The sequence below is a fragment of the Procambarus clarkii genome, chromosome 59 (genome assembly GCF_040958095.1).
Source record: "Procambarus clarkii isolate CNS0578487 chromosome 59, FALCON_Pclarkii_2.0, whole genome shotgun sequence".
NCBI lineage: Eukaryota > Metazoa > Arthropoda > Malacostraca > Decapoda > Cambaridae > Procambarus > Procambarus clarkii.
This window is the reverse complement of record NC_091208.1, coordinates 19,576,780-19,595,878: the sequence shown is the minus strand read 5'-3', so window position 1 is coordinate 19,595,878 and position 19,099 is coordinate 19,576,780. Positions and strand designations below refer to the sequence as shown.

General features: G+C 37.7%; 1 protein-coding gene across 9 annotated transcripts in view; it reads right to left on the bottom strand.

Annotated features, from left to right (window-relative positions):
- Positions 1–9,245: 9,245 nt before the first annotated feature.
- Positions 9,246–19,099, bottom strand: part of LOC123768112 (protein tramtrack, beta isoform) — a 257,505-nt gene continuing 247,651 nt past the window's right edge. For all 9 annotated transcript variants that reach the window (XM_045758439.2, XM_045758437.2, XM_069306926.1 and 6 more), the window contains 3 exons: positions 17,995–18,833; positions 15,207–15,356; positions 9,246–14,186 (listed from right to left, as the gene is read on the bottom strand). In XM_045758439.2, coding sequence (XP_045614395.1) covers positions 12,342–14,186; positions 15,207–15,356; positions 17,995–18,825 — 2,826 coding nt within the window. In that variant the 5' untranslated portion in view covers positions 18,826–18,833 and the 3' untranslated portion in view covers positions 9,246–12,341. The remainder of the gene's footprint in view (positions 14,187–15,206; positions 15,357–17,994; positions 18,834–19,099) is intronic.

Here is a 19,099-nt window from a genome sequence, read left to right as displayed (position 1 = left end):
AAATCGTTAAATAAAAAAATGAAGTAAATGATGCGAAGAAAAAGCTTTAATATAAGAGTTGTTAATATTAATGACTTTTAATACATATGCACAATCTTTGTGGTGGTGTACCAGGTCAGTGACACAGGAGGCTTCTCTGCCTAAACTATTAAGGAGCTGCAGTGGATTTCATTATTGAATTATAAAAATAATGGAAAATGATAGTCTTTGAGAAATCCCTTATGCAATGAAATGTCTTATCAGTAGTTTAGGCTTATCAATAGGGGTATCAATCTAAACCCAGCTATCTTTAGGAACTAGAGGCGGATATGGAAACATATATCCAAGAACATGCCATTCATAAAAAGTATGTGCATGCATGTATACATGTATGTGTGCACATTATATATATACAAAAATATATAATGCCTGTACACATATATACATACACACACATTAGCACATCTATAAGTAACATAATCATTGTAAATTTGTGTGTTGTTGATCACTTTAGGCTTCAATGGGAGAACTTGTGTTAGTCAATTTCCAAATTAGCCTCTAAACCAGGTAACCCCAACATTGTAGTACTCTTTACCCACATGTTTTATATAAATTTAAGAAAACATTAACAAATCAACTTAAATACTGCAGTCGGTCCAAGTAGCTAGGTTATGAACTGGCCTCCAATACAGGGGTATAATAGTGAGGTAAGATTTTATGTCTGTGTTCACATACAACAGAGTGTTACATTTTGAAAGTTCTTCATAGAAGCAACATATAGTGCCAATATTGTTGGCAATTATTAAATAAAGAGTCTGGTACCAGTCTTAACACTCCATCAAATGTAACAAAATTAACACTTATGAACCATGAGTATTTTTAAAAACAATATCTCAGGTCTGTATTTATCTAACAATAAAAATTAATTTTTGCAAAATACCCATGAAAATTTCCCAAGTGTAAAGGTTGTCACAATCATGAACACAGCCTTTGTCCGCACTCGACACGGCTCGTGAGCAGTAGTATTTTAGCAACCACACTAGTTCTTACAGCGATAAAAGAAAAAAAATAGAATGATTACTACTCATGGAATCATCCTTAAAATAGACTACAAAACATTTTACATGGACCTCAAGGAGACTTATTGGATGTAAATTTCTTTTAGATCACAGTGCCTCTGCTAACTGGCCTTTGGCACCTTCTAGGACATGTCACTGGTGAAGCATTCATCAAATAACAAGGTCCAGAAAATTGCTGCAACACATTTTCCAACAAAGACAAGCTCTTTGTAACACTGGATATCTAAGTCATTATAAATAAAAGTTACAGCACTGGCACTTTATCACACAGTAATATTTATCTTCTGGGACGCTACCAATAATGTCGTGTAGCTGTAAGCATGCTCTGTATGGCTCTCGGCCCTAACAATGCTCTTTAACAGTTACTTGAATATATATATGGTTGCTGTTCTACCAGACACTTAAAACTTTCAAATGTTCTGATCAGTCTACAATTACACTAAAAAAAATCTTTAACTACAAAAATCTGAGAATCAAAATCTGAATTGGTGCTTACAAATAATAACAAAAATTCTGAATACAAGGTCACTGAAGCAACATGAGAAAGTTGAGAGGTTGTACACACATGGTTTACCACCATGACGAGCCAGGTGATCAACACAGACACACTCATCATAAATACTAGACATGGATCTACAACTATTTGGGATGGGGAAGGGAAGTGCAGGTGGATGTGACTCAATACCCACCATGAAAATAATGTCTTAATTATTAATTTCATGTAATTTATATATATAGTTTATATATACTGTATACACAAAAAACAAATTGTTGGTGTGTACAAAGACAATGTGTTATATAAATAGAGAAATGAAAAGACACGAAGTGTATACCTACCCAAGTGCTTTCCTGTTCTTGGCTTACTGGGAATACTAAATTTTAGAAACTAAACTTACAGATCAATATGAGCCAACTTGGCCAACAAACCTGAGCATGGGTTCTGCCGTTAATTTTTGTTTGTTTGAGCTGCAATGTAAATGTGTTACATGTACATCTCCATTGTAATCTAGTATCAGAATCCTTAAAGTGTTGTCACAACTTGGGAAAAGCCTGCCGCCCGTTCTCAAGTTTGTTGCCATAGTTGGCCCACATTGATCGCCTATAATCTTTTTTTACTAAAATTCAATTTAATTAATATTTCCCAACTAGCCAAGAACACCAAAAAACTTGGGCATATATTCTTCACTTTCTTTATAGCATGTGTAATATGTAATAATGTAAGTATTTTATATTATATACATACATATGCAAACACACACACAGTATGTAACAGATTCATACTTATGAGCATATTAAATGGTGCTAATGTTAGTTGTGTGATGGAAGTAACATTATTGTTAATAAGTCTCCACGCTCAACTTGGTAGAGCATCTCGTATCCACATACACACACATTTGAGCCCTGTATTATTTTAATATATGTATGGGCCAATAGAGGGGAAGGGAGGATTTCTAGCAGGTGGGTGTACTAACTATAAATATAAATATATATATATATATATATACATATTATATATATATACATATTATATATATATACATATTATATATATATACATATTTATATATATATAATATATATATTATATATATATAATATATATATATATATATATATATATATATATATATTACATAAATATGAGAGAGAGAAGGAGGGGGGGGGGGATAAAAGAGGAGTGTGTATTTATTGTGTGTCTGCAGAATCATGCTTTTAGCTCTTGGTCACTGCCTTTCTAACCAATCTATTTTTCCCTCTTATTATATCTAGAACATTTCTAACACACACACACACACACACACACACACGCGCATCCCTAGAAAGCAGCCCATAGCAGCTGTAACTCGCAGGTAGCTATTTACTGTTGGGTGAACAGGACATCAGGGTGAAACTCTGCCAGGAATGGAATGGAATGGAATGAATGAATGAATGAGAGAGAGAGAGAGAGAGAGGTTGTGTGAGTGAGTGTGTGTTTATGACTTATAGGATACTAATCAAGAGTTGGGAACAAGATTATGGGAGATGGTTCATTTATGAAAGACTTCCTTTGTGGCAGCAACATCTACTAGGTCATTGAAAGAAGCATCAATATGACTTGGTACCCAACCAAGCTTAACTGCCTTTGTATCTGCTAAAAGTAATTTACAACCCATGCTAAATTTATATCACTATGAGATGAATAAGGCTAAAAATGATTCACGGGGTCATTAAACCACTTGTTAATAATCTATCATTGACTCAGGAAAAGTAGGTATCTAAGTAATTATAAAAAAGTTAGTAATTACCAAAATGCGCCGCCAAGCTGGGGAGACTTATATAGCACCATCAAAGGTGCAGAATATTTGGAAGGCACTAAATATCACTAAGGATGCCAGTACTAGAAACAAAAGTGCACAAGACAAATGATATCAAACGTATCCGATTCACCAAGAATTCTATCGAGGAACAAGTAACCGCGAGGGACCATCGAAAAGCAAGACACGTGCTCGTCCTGGAAGTCAGGACATTCAACAAGGATATGCACAACTGTAAGATGGACAACACAATTTGGACAATAAGGAGCAGGGCGGTGCTCCATTAAGTGCCCATGAATTAAACATGCATGGCCAATACATAACCTCGCCAGAGCTGTTTCCCCACCACCAGTTACAGTGGTAGGAGGAAGGCCAAGGGGGGACACTACCCTTATGAGCACACAGTTTGTTACCAGTAACAGGAGGAATGAATGACTGGGTAGAAGTCAGGAGGAATGCCTTTGTGGTAAATAGGACAAGTGTGGATAGCCTCCTTAGTGGTTAAGGAAATGACAATATTGCTAGGAACCCAGCAAAACTTGGCTGTCAAATCTGCTGCAGATTCGAAACAGCCAATGAATTTCGACTACCACTGGATGGATAGGATTAAATGAATCCAAAGCCATGAGGGCACTGCAAGAGTTAACTACGACAAAGGAATGTAAATGGCAAGGAAGCAGTCGATAAAGATCATACTATATTGAACAAAGTTCTGCTGTGAAGATGCTAGTCTCTGGGGAGCAAGCGACACATAGGTGTGGTCAGGAAATGCAACAGCCTACACTGTCGGCAGACTTAGACCTTCCTGTGAATACTGAAATGGAGTGCGAGTGTGAAGAAGTGTGCAAGGCAAAGGCATTTCAGAACTATAAGAAGGATAGAAGCCTTTGCCATGTGGTTGACGTCAAGGTTTTACAAAACTCTGGAAGTGCCACCACCATCCTTGCCTCCATGGGGACAAGGATGGAATGACATGAGAACAACATTGGCAACATGAAGTAAGAGAATCTTGCAAGTGAGACAACCGTACAGGAAAAGGAAGGTAGTGAGAGAGAACAGCACCCACAGGTTGGGTAACAGTCAAACCACAACATACGCGAGAGCAAGGATGTTGTAGGGACTGTGCAAGGTAACAAAGACAGTAGCGATAAAAACGATTCTGTAGAGACATGATGTAGGTTTCAACATACAGGCTCAGGGTAGGGGTTGAATGAAAGGCATCAAGTCCTGCAAGTACAGGGAACTTTGTTCCCGTCAAATCCAAGACCCTCGGTCTCCAAAGAAAATTATTTAAAAGCTTTTACAGCATCGAGTTCTAAGCTCATTGGCATGAAGAATGCCCAACTGCTGACACCTTCCTTTCCCAGTGTGCCAAACTACCAGAAAGCACAAATTAAGACAAGATTTCAAGGGAGTAATTTGTTAAAAACACTAAACCTGGAAAATGGTTTAAGAGAGGTCGAGGGGATTTACAACCTCTAACAATTCTTCGTGATCCTTTATTTGTAGCCAATAAATTTTGTATAACTAAGCCCCAAATAAAATAAGATAGCAACAGAGGTGGTAAGAGTGACAATGAACCAATTTTTAAATTGGAACCTTAAAAGTTTTCTTTGGACGACACATAATATCCTCACCAAGGCTAAGAGTCCGAAACTAACCCAATGAAACTATTCCTCATGTCAACTAGGTCAGGAGAGTTACAAGAATAAGGAGTCTCAAAGTAGCTAACTGATAAACTATTGTAGATTTAATTCCGACCTCGAGAACCACAATGATATATACTGATAATCCCTTAATATGTATGTTGCAAATCTATAAAATAGTGGGCGATACATTTCATTTACTTGACATTAAGGGGACTGAACTCGCGCATGTGAAATATAAAGTCGCTGCTTTATCAACCAGAAAAGGATGCTAACAATGAGGGTGTCTGAAAGTAGCCAACTGCTAGTCATTAAAGATTTAAACCCTCCTTGGAGTATCACAATATCTAACAATAAACCACATTTCTATGTCAAACCACCTACAGTCCCAAATATATTAAATATTTTACCCACAATATTGTGGATTTGGAATTTATATGACAGATTATCACCAGATACCATTACTATTGTGCTTCTGGGAAGATTTAAATCTTAGACCGAGAAGCTAGCTACTTCTGAATTCCGCCTTACTGTGAACACCATGTACTAGTACAGCAACAGCTTCGGATTTTACAGGTACAAGTTTAACCCATGATCCTAGTGAGTGATGTGTATATTTCATATAACATACTGGCTTGAATGGCCAGCTGTGTGGACAGCATTCAGATGCTCAATCGAAGGAGCCATGGAAAATTATAAAGTATGTGTGTGTGTGTGTGTTTTATTTATATACTGTGTGTGTATATATATTATATATATACACACATACATACATATACACACATACATACATATACACACACACACACACACATGCACACACAGTAATACGCATACATACAAATGAGTAGTGCATTTTATGGCAGAATGGCCAAATTGTTAATTTCTTTATATTTATATTCTTGGTTGACAACATTCTATACAGTACAGTACAAGTATTTTGTATTCATAGATATTATGAACTCGCATATAAACCATATAACAACTTTAAATCAACCAATACTTAATTAGCAACATAACTTTACTCAAAATAATATTACAAAGGCTATTTCAGTTTAACAATCTAATTTTAATGAGCCATTATAATTTTAGTCTGTGTAGGCCAACTGCCACAGCTTAATAAAAAGTGAATACAAATTTTGTCTATGTGCAAAAACAGTTCTGCTAGTTACATGTAGAAGGCAAGTTCAAACTAAAATGTACCACCCAATTATATATATGTTGCATTAAACTTTAAATTTACACACATAATTTCACACATACATACATACATACACACACACAATGAAATGAATGCATGACAGCTCATCCAACCCAAATAGGGGGACAATAGTTCATTCAGTTCACCTATTCCGATGAGGTCTGTGCCTGTATCACAAGTGGAGATGCTTCATGGAACAAAAGATGGTCAGCTGCATTAAGATTAGACTTTTAACTCACCTTGTACGTACATACGTTTGTGCGTGTCTGTGTGTGTGTGTTTATAAATGACAAAACATGAACACAAACAGTGCCAAACACAAAAATGAATTCAAACTCAAGTTTTGTTAACAGCTGGCGGAGCTCATTCATTACATGAGTTGGTCGACATCAAAAGTATTCAGTTCACAACGCACTGCTGTCAGGCAAATTATGACTTCAAATGTGTTTTACAGAATACCAAAACAACATGCATGTTTCTTTGTCTGATTTAATTTAATTTAAATTTAATATATATTATATATATATATATATATATATATATATATATATATATAATATATATATATATATATATATATATATAATATATATATATATATATATATATATATATATATATATATATATAATGTATGTTTGTATGTATGTTTGTATGTTGTTGAATATGACCGAAATGGTAAGATTAATGATTCTAACATGAATGTTCCCAATATTTCTTATTTTTTTCTTCACTGTCGAGGGAAGTTGACAAATTTACTCTCCAAAGTTCATTTTCACACTATATTTATGGTCGGATGCCTAGGGAAGCATTTCGCAAGGCACTCCTTACAGTTTCAAAGACAAATTTTCCTTACTTCTCCAATGCTTATGTTCACTTGGGGTGAGATGATACAGGATATGATTGAGATGAAAAAGTGGATCAATGGCACAATGGGTATTATAGGCCATTGGGTGCGCTATGTTCTTTCTTCTGTGTTGGTTTGGGGTCTTGAAGTGGGTAGAATGTAATTATGTGTTAATTGGTTGTTGATTGCTGGTTTCGACTCTCTTTGATGTGTAGGGCCTCACTGATGTCAAGTCTCCTGTTGTTGTACCTGTCTATAATTTCTGTGTTGCTGGTTAAGATTTCTCTGGTAATGGTCTGGTTGTGTGAGGAGTATATAATCTCAAGGAGCATATAATCTCCTCATACAACCAGACCATCACCATAGAAATCTTAACAACAACACAGAAATTATCGACAGGTACAACAACAGGAGACTTGACATTAGTGAGGCCCTACACATCATAAAAGTCAAAACCAGCAATCAACAACCAATTAACACAATTACATTCTACCCACTTCAAGACCCTGAACCAACACAGAAGAACGAACATAGCGCACCCAATGGCCTATAATACCCATTGTGCCATTGATCCACTTGTTCATCTCAATCATATCCTGTATCATCTCACCCCAAGTGAACATAAGCATTGGAGAAGTAAGGAAAATTTGTCTTTGAAACTGTAAGGAGTGCCTTGCGAAATGCTTCCCTAGGCGTCTGACCATAAATATAGTGTGAAAATGAACTTTGGAGAGTAAATTTGTCAACTTCCCTCGACAGTGAATTAAAAACTTAAGAAATATTGGGAACATTCGTGTTAGAATCATTAATCTTATCATTTCGGTCATATTCAATAACATACATATTTTATTTATACAGTATATTATATATATAATGTGTGTATGTATCAATTATTTATATTTATTTTCCAGCATAAGTATATACTGTATAATATACACGATCATTTTCAATATGAGAATCTCGTACAGGTTACACATGCATGCACGCACACCCACGCGCACACACAAAACAAATATATGTTGTACAGTTTATGAATTTTGGGTATACTAAAATACTATTATATAGTATGTTTACAATATGGTAAAAGTTAAATGCCAAAATATGTTTCAACAAAAAAAAAAAATAATGGTAGAATTGATTGAGTCACCTCCTCAGTCGTCAACTAGTTATTGAACAAGTCTGCAAGCCATTGTGATGTCCTAAACATTCTACCAGCACAATATACAAATTTGATAACAGAAAACTAGGCACTCAAATAGGGATACTATTCAATTACTCTCAAATATTATTGGTGAACATTTAGTACAATTTAAATGCTGACAATGACAAAAGATGATAGCATAAGATGATGTAATAAGACAAAGGATGAAGAATAAGAGAACAAAAACTATTTTTAATATATAAGTTAAATAGATGTAGTAAAGGAAAAAATTCTTCTTTGAACTCAACAATGAAAATGCCCAGTTTCTACAATGCCCAATACATTTTAATTTAAGTGCTGGTAGTATGGTGTGGAATTCACAACAGTTGGTTTTGAACACATGGTGGAGGCACTGTCGCGTCCTCAAATTAAATTTGTTGAATCTCATGTAGGCATCCCGAGCAGCTGTCAAGAGGAATCTATTTGAAATAGAGGACAGTTTGAAGTGTGGTACTAACATAACAGTCACCACTGAACCACATTGTTGCATACTGCAGTCCTGGTTTCTGGTTCATTTGCACATGAAAGAGAGAACAGTGGATGTGTGGTCTTGAGCTTGTAAATGCTGCAGATATTTGGGATATATCTACAGTTGATTTGTACACCATTACAGGGTAAATGGGACATCAATAGGAACCTTGTCAAACATCAAGTGGGATTGAAAATGACAACTGTCAGATCAATATTTCTAAAAAGACCTATCTTGCTCTTGGCATTATAAAAATCTGTTATACAAAATTATGTCAAAATTATTATGAAGTCATATGCTAAACTTAAAATAGTGATTAACGGTGATCTTATTGATGTCCCATTTGCCTGGATTTTAGACAGCTCCCGGGATGGCCACATCAGCCTTATGTTACACTGTGGAGGGTTCGCTGTGGCTTATCCTCTGCTCCGTCCATTACCTCATACTTTGCACAACTTTTCCAGTTCTATCAATAAACCATATACATACATTACTTGTATATTATATATTATATATTATATAATATATAATTATATATATAATATATTATATATATATATTATATACTGTATATATATATAATCATTAACATTATATATGCCATCCTATAACAAACCTCCATTCTTAAAAGGGGTCTGATTGAATTTACTTCCATGAAAACCATCTACTAAGATTTACACATCTACTTTTTAAGTAGTTCATGAATTGTGAAAATTGCCATTGTTGTTATGCCACTAACAACAACATTGCTACATTGTTACAGTCTGCAACTGTAGTTGAACCTGACATGTTTCACCGTTGCTTTAATGTTGTCGAGTATGATCCATTCTGTCATGGAAGGGCCTCAAGTTGTATCTCAAATGGGGGATTTTCCAAAAATGGTTTACATGCACATTTTATCTTGCTGGACAATAACAACTTCACCTTTCACACAAGAGGGTCCTGTAAAATGTCACCAGACACCAAAATGTGATTATGCCTCTCTACAATCTAGCAGTTCTATATTGCTGTTCTGAATGTGGCAAAACTAATGCATCAAGCACCAATTAGCCTAAATGTAGGAAATCAACATTATCTTCCTCAAACAAATACAAGTGAAAACAGGTATACTACACACAGCAACTTTAAGCATAGCACTAAAAATGAAAAAAGATAATTTTTACTGATATAATGACAATATAAAGTAAGCTTAAAAGGAAAGGATATTACAGCAATTGATCCCCATGTATTCAGGAACTTGGCAATTATTTTCAAATGAGAGAGCAAGCATGCCCCTCCATCCACAATTTATCACAAGTCACAAGGCACTTTGACTTATCACCAGCTTACCACTACAGGGAAAAATAACAAAATAAAAATGAGCAAATCTCCACATGAAATTTGTATCATAGTAACATAGTACCAGGGTAGGGAAATGTTTCCTGCTGCTTCTGCTACTACTGCAATGGTGCTTGAAGATTTGTGGAGCCACATTCTACTTAACTCAATTACCACTCGGTTCAAATAACAAATAACTACCATCCAGTAACTGGAAAAAGCGTTTTAGCATTTCAAATGCCACATAGAACAATCAACTTTCTGTCATCATATGACTTGATTTGGTAACAGACATTAGTCATTAAAACATGTGAATTCTAAAGAATTCTCAGCCTAACACAATTTTCCTTCTGGACAAGAGATGTGGGTGTCCCCTACCTGCTGCTGCCCTAACTCAATAGTGGGCAGCATATGGGACCCAACAAGCTTCTCACAATATCACAGACCAACAAGGTGTGCATGTGGTGTAGCTCCTCCTAACATGCCGTCCTCAGTCGCAGCTTGGCTGTCCTTACATCACTACAACTTGCACTCTTGAGAGAGCCAAGGCTCAATTGCTACAATCTCAGCCAAACTTTAATTCAGTTCTTTCATATAAAAATTCCAAAAAGTCAGACACACATTTATCAGTATTTTGTGTCTGGTTTCCAGATGTAAAATTTGTCTATTATAGTAACTCCTAAAATACATTTTGTATTGTTGGGTGAGCTTAAAGTTTGACTGAAATTGTTGCCCTGTCAATCATGACATAATTTTACAACTGAAAGACAAGGAAAGTTTGTAAATTAAAATGAAAGTATGAAGAAGCTGAAGACAAAGATGAGAAGTGTGTAAGATGTGACTCGCGTGCCTCCTCTACGGTCACCGGTGATGCACACAAGAAAGAACAGGTGGAGGGCTATAAGCTACAGTTTAACGAGCTAGGCTCACCTACAGTATTTCTAATTTCTATCAATAACACTAGGGACATATCTGTGGTATGGTACAAATAAAATTCAACAATCACTTACGCCATAAACAAGCTCTGCTTTCATTTTAAGTTGACTTGGTCAACCTTTCACTCGGTGCACAAATGCTCTATGGTATGTACTTGACACTATCACGAGCAAGTAGTTTAGAGTCCGGCCGGAGTGTCATAAGCCAGACTGTTACAATAACCAGCCCATCCTACAACCCACCAAGGTCCCTAGGGACCACCAGTGACTGGCTTTGACTCACGTTGGTAACCCAAACTATATACATTATTAATTCTGCTCCATTTTCCAAATAGAATTCTGAGTTGGGTAGTGCAAACTTTATCAATCCAGCAAGAGGTCATCAATGTGTATTCACCAGCTAAGTGCACACAAAGTCGATGCTAGCACCATCATTATCCACTGGGGTGGGTATACAGGTCAGGCAACCTCCGCAACACCAGACCACAATGACAATAAAGAAGGCTTGAAACCTCCACAGCAAAACAATCCAGTACATGGTTATACACTTGTGGCTATGTGCACAGCTATTGCCTAACACTGACCATAGCGAGGCAACCTTGGGTCTCCAGACTGACCTTGGTTAGATTCAAGGCCCCACGCCCCTGCCTTCGCTCTAAAACCAGGAGGGTACAGGAGAGAATAAGGAAGAGGGAACAAAGTGGGACTTTGCAGGTAGGCATGAGGTGATTTTGGCAGTCATGTCGCACTGGGAAGCGGCCAGGTGACGCAGGTGTAGATGGTTTTGTGGTAAGAGGGAGAGCACATCCATGGGGCACTGGATACAACCCATGCCCACACTAACCTACCTTGTACTATGACCTCAAGCCTCCTTGCCCAGTCTATGTTACTGGGAGAAAAAATAATATATAAAAAGCAGCATAGTAGCTTATGAGGAATACCAATTGTATTAAAAAAAAAGGGACATTAATATTGATAACAAAAGAAACCTAGCAACTGGGCTTGAAATATTATTTGTGGTCAGCACAGCAGACGGTGTGAAGCTCTGTGTGCAACTCGGGGCAGTGACTAGATCACAAGGATACTCAATGCTGCAGATGTGTGCCCACTGGCCTGCTCACCCTCATATACCACTAACTCACTACTTACAGTTTTAATCTCTTTTGAGAAGAAATATGACAACAATATTAATACCTAAATTTAAAAAACTAGGTATGTAACACAGTTACCGTCACTGGTTCAAAACCTTTGATTTACCTGCTTTACAAGCAGAAGTGGCACTTTTAGTGCCTACAATATCAACTAATTTATTATAAGAATGTAAATATATATATAAAAATTTATCTTTTAAATATTTGGGGAAAATTTTGGTATTATTCATTAGACATATTTTGTAACTTATGTAGATTTTGTAGATTCTGCATATTTTCCAAATTTTGAAGACTTTGTTGCAAACTATGCACTGGCTTAGCAAATGGCACCCCGAGGTGTGTGGTAATGTGCTTAGACAGGTAATCTGCACGAGCAAATTTCTTTCCGCAGACCTTACATGGATACGGCTTCTCACCAGTGTGAATGCGCAGATGACGATTCATATCTGAACGGCCACCAAATGCCTTGCCACAAACACCACAGTTATACGGTTTCTCTCCAGTATGAGTACGTATATGAAGCTTCAAGTTTTCCCGACCCTTAAAACCTTTCTGGCAGAACTGACACTTAAAGGGTCGTTCTTCATCTCGTGAATCAACTGGGGGAAGAGGACCTGCGGGTAGCAACAATGCCCCCCTTGAATCAATTTTAAATATGCTAGTGTGGCCAGGAGGAGTGCTGGTCCCAAGGATTATAGTAGTGGTAGTGGCAGTGGCAGTACCAAGTGCCACAGACGAGGACGGAGGAAGGCCACCTATAGGAGTGGTAGTGGCAGGAGGCGATGGCATAGCCATTGGAGTAGAGGCTGGAAGAGGAGAGCGAGGCGGTCCCGAGATACTACTTGGGGACAACCTGGGCGAGGCCTGAGGTGATGATGCTATGCTGGGTGGGCAAGACAACCCCGGCCCATCATTTACATTCACCTCACGCAAAGTATCTAGTGAGCAGTCTGTTGACCTTCGGCAGTGACCCTCAAAACTGGCTACATCTCGGAATGTCAACTTGCACTTAACACAGTAAACAAATTTACCCTTGTTCTCTTCTTCATATTCCCCGTCCTCCTCCTCGCCATCTACCTCCTCCTCCTCTTCATCCTCCGCATCTTCAAACTTTCTTACGCCATTTTCTGGATTAACTGCTTGAAGAAGGACAGCATTAAATGTGGTGGGATTTGATGTGGACGGCTGTTCATCTTCATCTTGCAGTTGTGTCTCTATAGCTTCTTCTTTCAAAGTCACAGAAGCTTCAGATTCACTCTTTGAAGATTCATTTATTAAAAGTCTTTGTAGATAAGATTCGTGGATGCCTCGTGACGCTAATCGACCTTCATCCGACTCCGCTTTCATTATTCGATCTAGTGCATCATGATTGGAGCGGTGTTTAGTAAAGCTTTTGTGATATTTAAAGCACTGACCACACACACCACAGCGGAATGGTTTATCTCCAGGAAGCTTGGCAGTATGATTTTGCTCCTGGTGCCGCTGAAACGCTGACTGGTACTTGTAGCGCTGTCCACACTGGTCGCACTTGAATGGTTTCTCTTCCTCGTGGATTCGTACATGTTCTTCTAAATGATGTGATGAAGGTAATATCATGGCACAGATATGACACGTAATGCCACTCCCAACATTTTTATCCCTAGCCACACTTAATGATGCAGAGGATTTTGTTGTTGACCCAGACAGTCCTAGCCCAAGATTAGAAGTTCCTCCAACACCAGAGGGACCTCCAAGATTCAAAGGTAAATGAGCACCAGGAGGTAAAGCTTGCATTACCTCTAGAAATTTAATAATGTCTTTGGGAGGCGATACTCCAGAGGACTGCTGTTGCTGCTGCTCAAGGAGTCCAGAAGGAAAGTAATGCTGAAGAGGATGATAGCCTAGAGCCAATGCCTGGTGAAGGAGCGCTACTTGTGGAGGGAGTGGCCCACTTAGACTTCCAGATGTAATGGAGTTATTCGCAAGGCCACTCCCTGACAAAGATGGTGAAGGTACAGATGATGGAGGACCTGTTGATCCCACACCAACTTCTCCCTCCTCCAGGATTACTTCTGGTGACTGGATTGTCTGAAAATTAAAATATGAATGAATAATTCAATAAAAATTTAATCACTTCATTATTTTGTGTATGCAGTTTGAGACTGCTTGCTCTACATTATGGGGGCGATTATGATCATACATAAGGTGGTGATTATATTATATAATATATTATGCAATTGACGATCACGAAACACTGATCATTTGTATGCGGAAAATCCATGGAGAAATAGAAAAGAAAGATGAACGTTTCGGCCGATCTGGGCCTTTGTCAGTCTTTGTCAACTGGACAGTCCGGTATTGACAAAAGGCCCAGATCGGCCGAAACGTTCATCTTTCTTTTCTATTTCTCTGTGGATTTTCTGCTTAATAAATAAATAAATAAATAGCTAGTGAAACTATCAAGCAAACTGGTTGGAGTCCAAGTCAGTTTAGTCACTTTATATTTTGAAAGTATTGTTTATATTGTCATTTTATAGCCTAGATTTTTAGCTTCATTTGAAAGGAATCAGTCAACTAGGCATTTTGTAACACTGACTCAGGGATAACCTTAACCTGTACCTCACAGTTGCAAGAGTCTAATTCACATCTGAAATCCTCCAAACAGATTTCATATACATATATATATGCTGTATATCAAACAACAATTGGAATACTTTGATAAACATTACAAGTACACCTTCATCTCGTATCTTTTAACACGTAACTCACTGCAGACATTTCACACACATACAAGTGATAGTACAAGACAGTAATTCCCATGCATACTGTAAATGTTAATCCAAAATCAATACTTTTATATCATAAATATGTATAAATCAAGCATAGAATGTAATGAAGCATCCATTCCTTGATTGGCCTGCAGTAGCTTCCTGAGCTAAGTGCTGGTACAGCTGGACCTCGGTTATCCTGGCAAAAAATAAATCGAAAATAAAACCTAAAAAAAAAAAAAAAAATTGAACTATCTCCTTCCAACTCTGAACACTGCCTTCACATTCTAGTCCTATAAGAACATTAATGAAGGCAGTAATTGTAGTCAGATTCACTAACCATGTGGTCACGGTCGTCATCCGAATCATCATCCGAGTGAACAGAACTTTTGCTCTCTCCAGGGTTGGTGTTTGTTTGACTTCCAGATATTTTAGTTATGGACGGTGAAGTTTTGCCGGCATCCCAGTTGGAATCTCTGCTGTTACTGTCCTGAAAAATACTGTTATTTTAGCAAATGGAACAAAATACTGAAACAGTCAAGTAGGGAAATATGATTCAATTTCAATTGTCAAAAATTTCAATACAAAGAAAAATGTGTGAATGAGGATAGATTATAGGTTATAAATAAGCAATGATGGCTATATGATATATTAATATACTTGATGTATGATATATAAATATACTAAATACCAAAATGTAGTACATACATCCAGTATTCTTATATAAATGTATTATACATCCATAGCTGTTCATACATAATCTACAAATCTATCTTCATTGCATCTTTTTCTTGTAAACAAACATTCCCTTGCCAATACAGTACTTCTAAGAATTAACAAAGAAAGAAAAAGTCAACTGACAGGATCCTAAGAAAGGACTAAGTATGAAGTATGATATGGTAGGTGATCAACATTAACATGGTCGTCCCTAGACGCACACATCTTGAAATGAACGGGAGGCTAAGATAAAAAGTAATAAGAGGATAATAAGTATTATTTTCTTTCCTTATTATATAAGAGGATAATAAGGAAAGTAGTATTTCCTTATTAAGACTACTCAATAGCTCGGTCGATCAAGCTTCGGCCTCACACGCTTGGAGTTCACGGTTTGAGTCTCCTAGAGCCCAGGTGAATGGAAGGCAAGAGGATGTAATTACTCGACTAGTAGAATAGTCAGGTGTAATAAGCACAGACTTACGAGTACATGAAGGTCGGAGTGGAAGCAGAGAAAAAAGGACAGAACCCAGGAATATGGGTGGTGGTGATGGTGGCATGTGCAATGTGGCAGAGGAATGTGGTATGTGGTGTGGAACAATTTCCGACCTATAATAAGCAATTATTATACTGTACCTGTAAGCCCATAATGAATAATTAGGGATAGCACTGTACTATGATACAGTATAATCATTTACAGTACAGGTACTGTAAGAGGCAAAATATATAAATATATAATATATAAGGGATACCACCTCTGGTTGTTTATAGGGTTCTCGAAAACGATGATATGCAGCACACGGGGGAGCTTTGCCGGGCTCCCACATGCACTGGCACATTGTCTTTTCCTACCTTTCCCCCGATATATATTTTATATAGGGAACTTTATTGTACAAAATTACATGATTACAAAATGTGGCCTTAACACCTACACAGCACAACCATTACAACTAAAATGGAAAAACACATCAACGGGAAATTAAAAATAAATGTCACAGACAAATTCGAGCATTGTTGCAAGTCAAACACCTCTTCGAATTCCTCCGAAGTTAGACTCGTGCCCAAGATGCAACAGGCATTTACCCTCTGAATCGCGACACTGAGGCGCTGAAACAAAAAGCCTTTCGCTCTCTAGTCTTTTGTAGCACCGATCAATTTATCGCCTAATTCCTTCAGGAATTCCTTGTCAATTGGTCAGGGATCTGGCCCTTTCTCGATTGGCTCGCTCAAGCAATTTGGTCAACTGATGGAAGTCCTATTTGGTACCTTTTTAGGTTGAGTCTAGGCTGGGATGTCAGAACTGTGTGTGCTGCAGTCAACCCTGGTGCTGCTGCACCTCTAACACTGGCTGGAACCAGGGAAGTCTGTTTTCTGTCTCAAGCTACAAAATATGCAACCTGAGCTTTCCTTGCATGGTTTACCCTTTAGGCAGAGTCTGGCAAAAGAAACTATTAAAAACTATCAAGAGTCCTTTCTCTATTTAAGATTGTGTGGTGCATGCCAAAGTTCACTGCAGAGGATCGTCATTCATCATTCTCCTCTTCAAGCTTTTCTGGGTTCAGTTCTGTGATGCCATTTTCTTTTGTTGCTGGAGCTGTTCACAGGTGTGTTAAACCTTAACTGGACATTTATCTCCAGGCTATGCATGAGGCAAGTTTCTACCCTTTCCCCAAGGACTTTAAAATACCACATGAAAGCAAACATAAAACAACCATTGGCCACATAAAACACTCATTGGCAAAACTCCAGAACACACATGTTAAGGACCTGCAGAGGCTCAATTCACGGGGACAAATACAGAGTTGAAAAATTGCCAAACCCTGGCCAGAGCTGGACACAGGAAGGCAAGAATGGCACATACTCATAATTCAAAGCAAAAATATGAGTAAGCTGTAATCTTTTAAATGTCAAAGTATGTTAACACAACTTATAAGTAAATAAATTGTGGTTTGTTCATGGAGTATAGTATGATGGAGAATGATGAGTGAAAATAACATTCAAGATTTTACCCTTCCAAGATTAACAAGTGTTTGCATTAAACAGGGGACAAATTATGTTTTCAATTAATTAAATGAGAGTAATGCAAAAGAATGACTGAGGACAAACCTATTAAATATTCAAGAACCAAGTTTACTTATCAGGAGCACATTCAGATTATTGTAATACAAGGAACAGTTTGAAAATTAAGGTTAAAATATCTGGCTCGTAACTCTCAATCTCAAAATGAATATCATGTCAATAATATCAAAAATTGGATTTAAAACAATAAGTCTCCAAATTTAATTTTTTGGGGGGATTATGTTTTTCTAAATTAGCAAAATACATGTACAATACAACTTCTTAAATGATAAAAGTATGCTGCTAACAGATTTACAATACAATGCTGAATTGAAAGTGAAAACCAATCAACATACCTCTCTCCTGTTAGGGTCTGACAGACACAGACCTGATGGCCCTGCTGTCGTGTACTGCCTATCATTATGCTCCTGGTGAGAAGTTAAGTGCCCATTTGTTGCTTCTGATCTTGACTGCTTATTGCCACCTTCACAAACACTAGATTCTTCCTCGCTGTCATCTGCCGACACTTTCCGTCGCTTATGAACAGGTGAGGATTCTCTTGAGGATGGCCGTGACCGGTAGGTGGGAACGTGGGACGAGATTGATATCGGTATGCCTGGATGTAATGCTGTTAATGGAGGTGGAGGTCTATCTTCTGACCCAATTTTTCGCCGAGGGCTACTACTTTTTACAGTACTGGTTTCAAGTGGTGGGGTGGTTGAATCTGTGGTGTTTGTGGAAGATGCAGTGGTTTTGGTTGTGTGTGTGTGATTTATTGATTCAGATGATTCTCTACTATGAGGATGTGAAGAAAAGGGGGCTCCAGGAAGGCGATTATCTGCCAGGCCTTTAATCTGTAGCTCTCTGGCAGTGCACAGTAGTGCAGCAAGGTCATGCTGCTCCACAGACACTTCTCCATTGTATATAAACTCTATTAGAGTGCGGAGCTCAGAGTAGCGAACATCTTTGAGGATGACTATTGGGTGTTTGTCTGGATGTGCTACAAGTAACTCTTTGAAGTATGGGGAACATGCTGACAGCACCAGTCTGTGAGCCTTCAGATGGCGCCCCTCACAGGCTAAGGTCACATCTACGAAGGTTTCTGACTGCAGTAACGAGTTGAATACACGGATCAGGTTAGCCCAGTGATTGTTCCACTTGAGGCAGTACTGGTCACTTCCCATCATCAGGAGCGCTGAAATAAAAAAATTAACATTAAGTTTTGGTTTCCAAATAGGTACTCTTGTGAATTTTAACACTGAACACCTTAAATTCTACTTAAACGAATATATCTTTAGCATATTGTTCATTCAATGGAGTTAATATCCACAGCCAAAAAAAAAAAGAAAAAAAAGGTAAAGCATAGGCCTACTATATAGTAGGCTAATAGGATACCAGCACAGTAATTGCACAACTGATAACATCTGTGTTACCAGTATGCCTGATTATATACATACTATT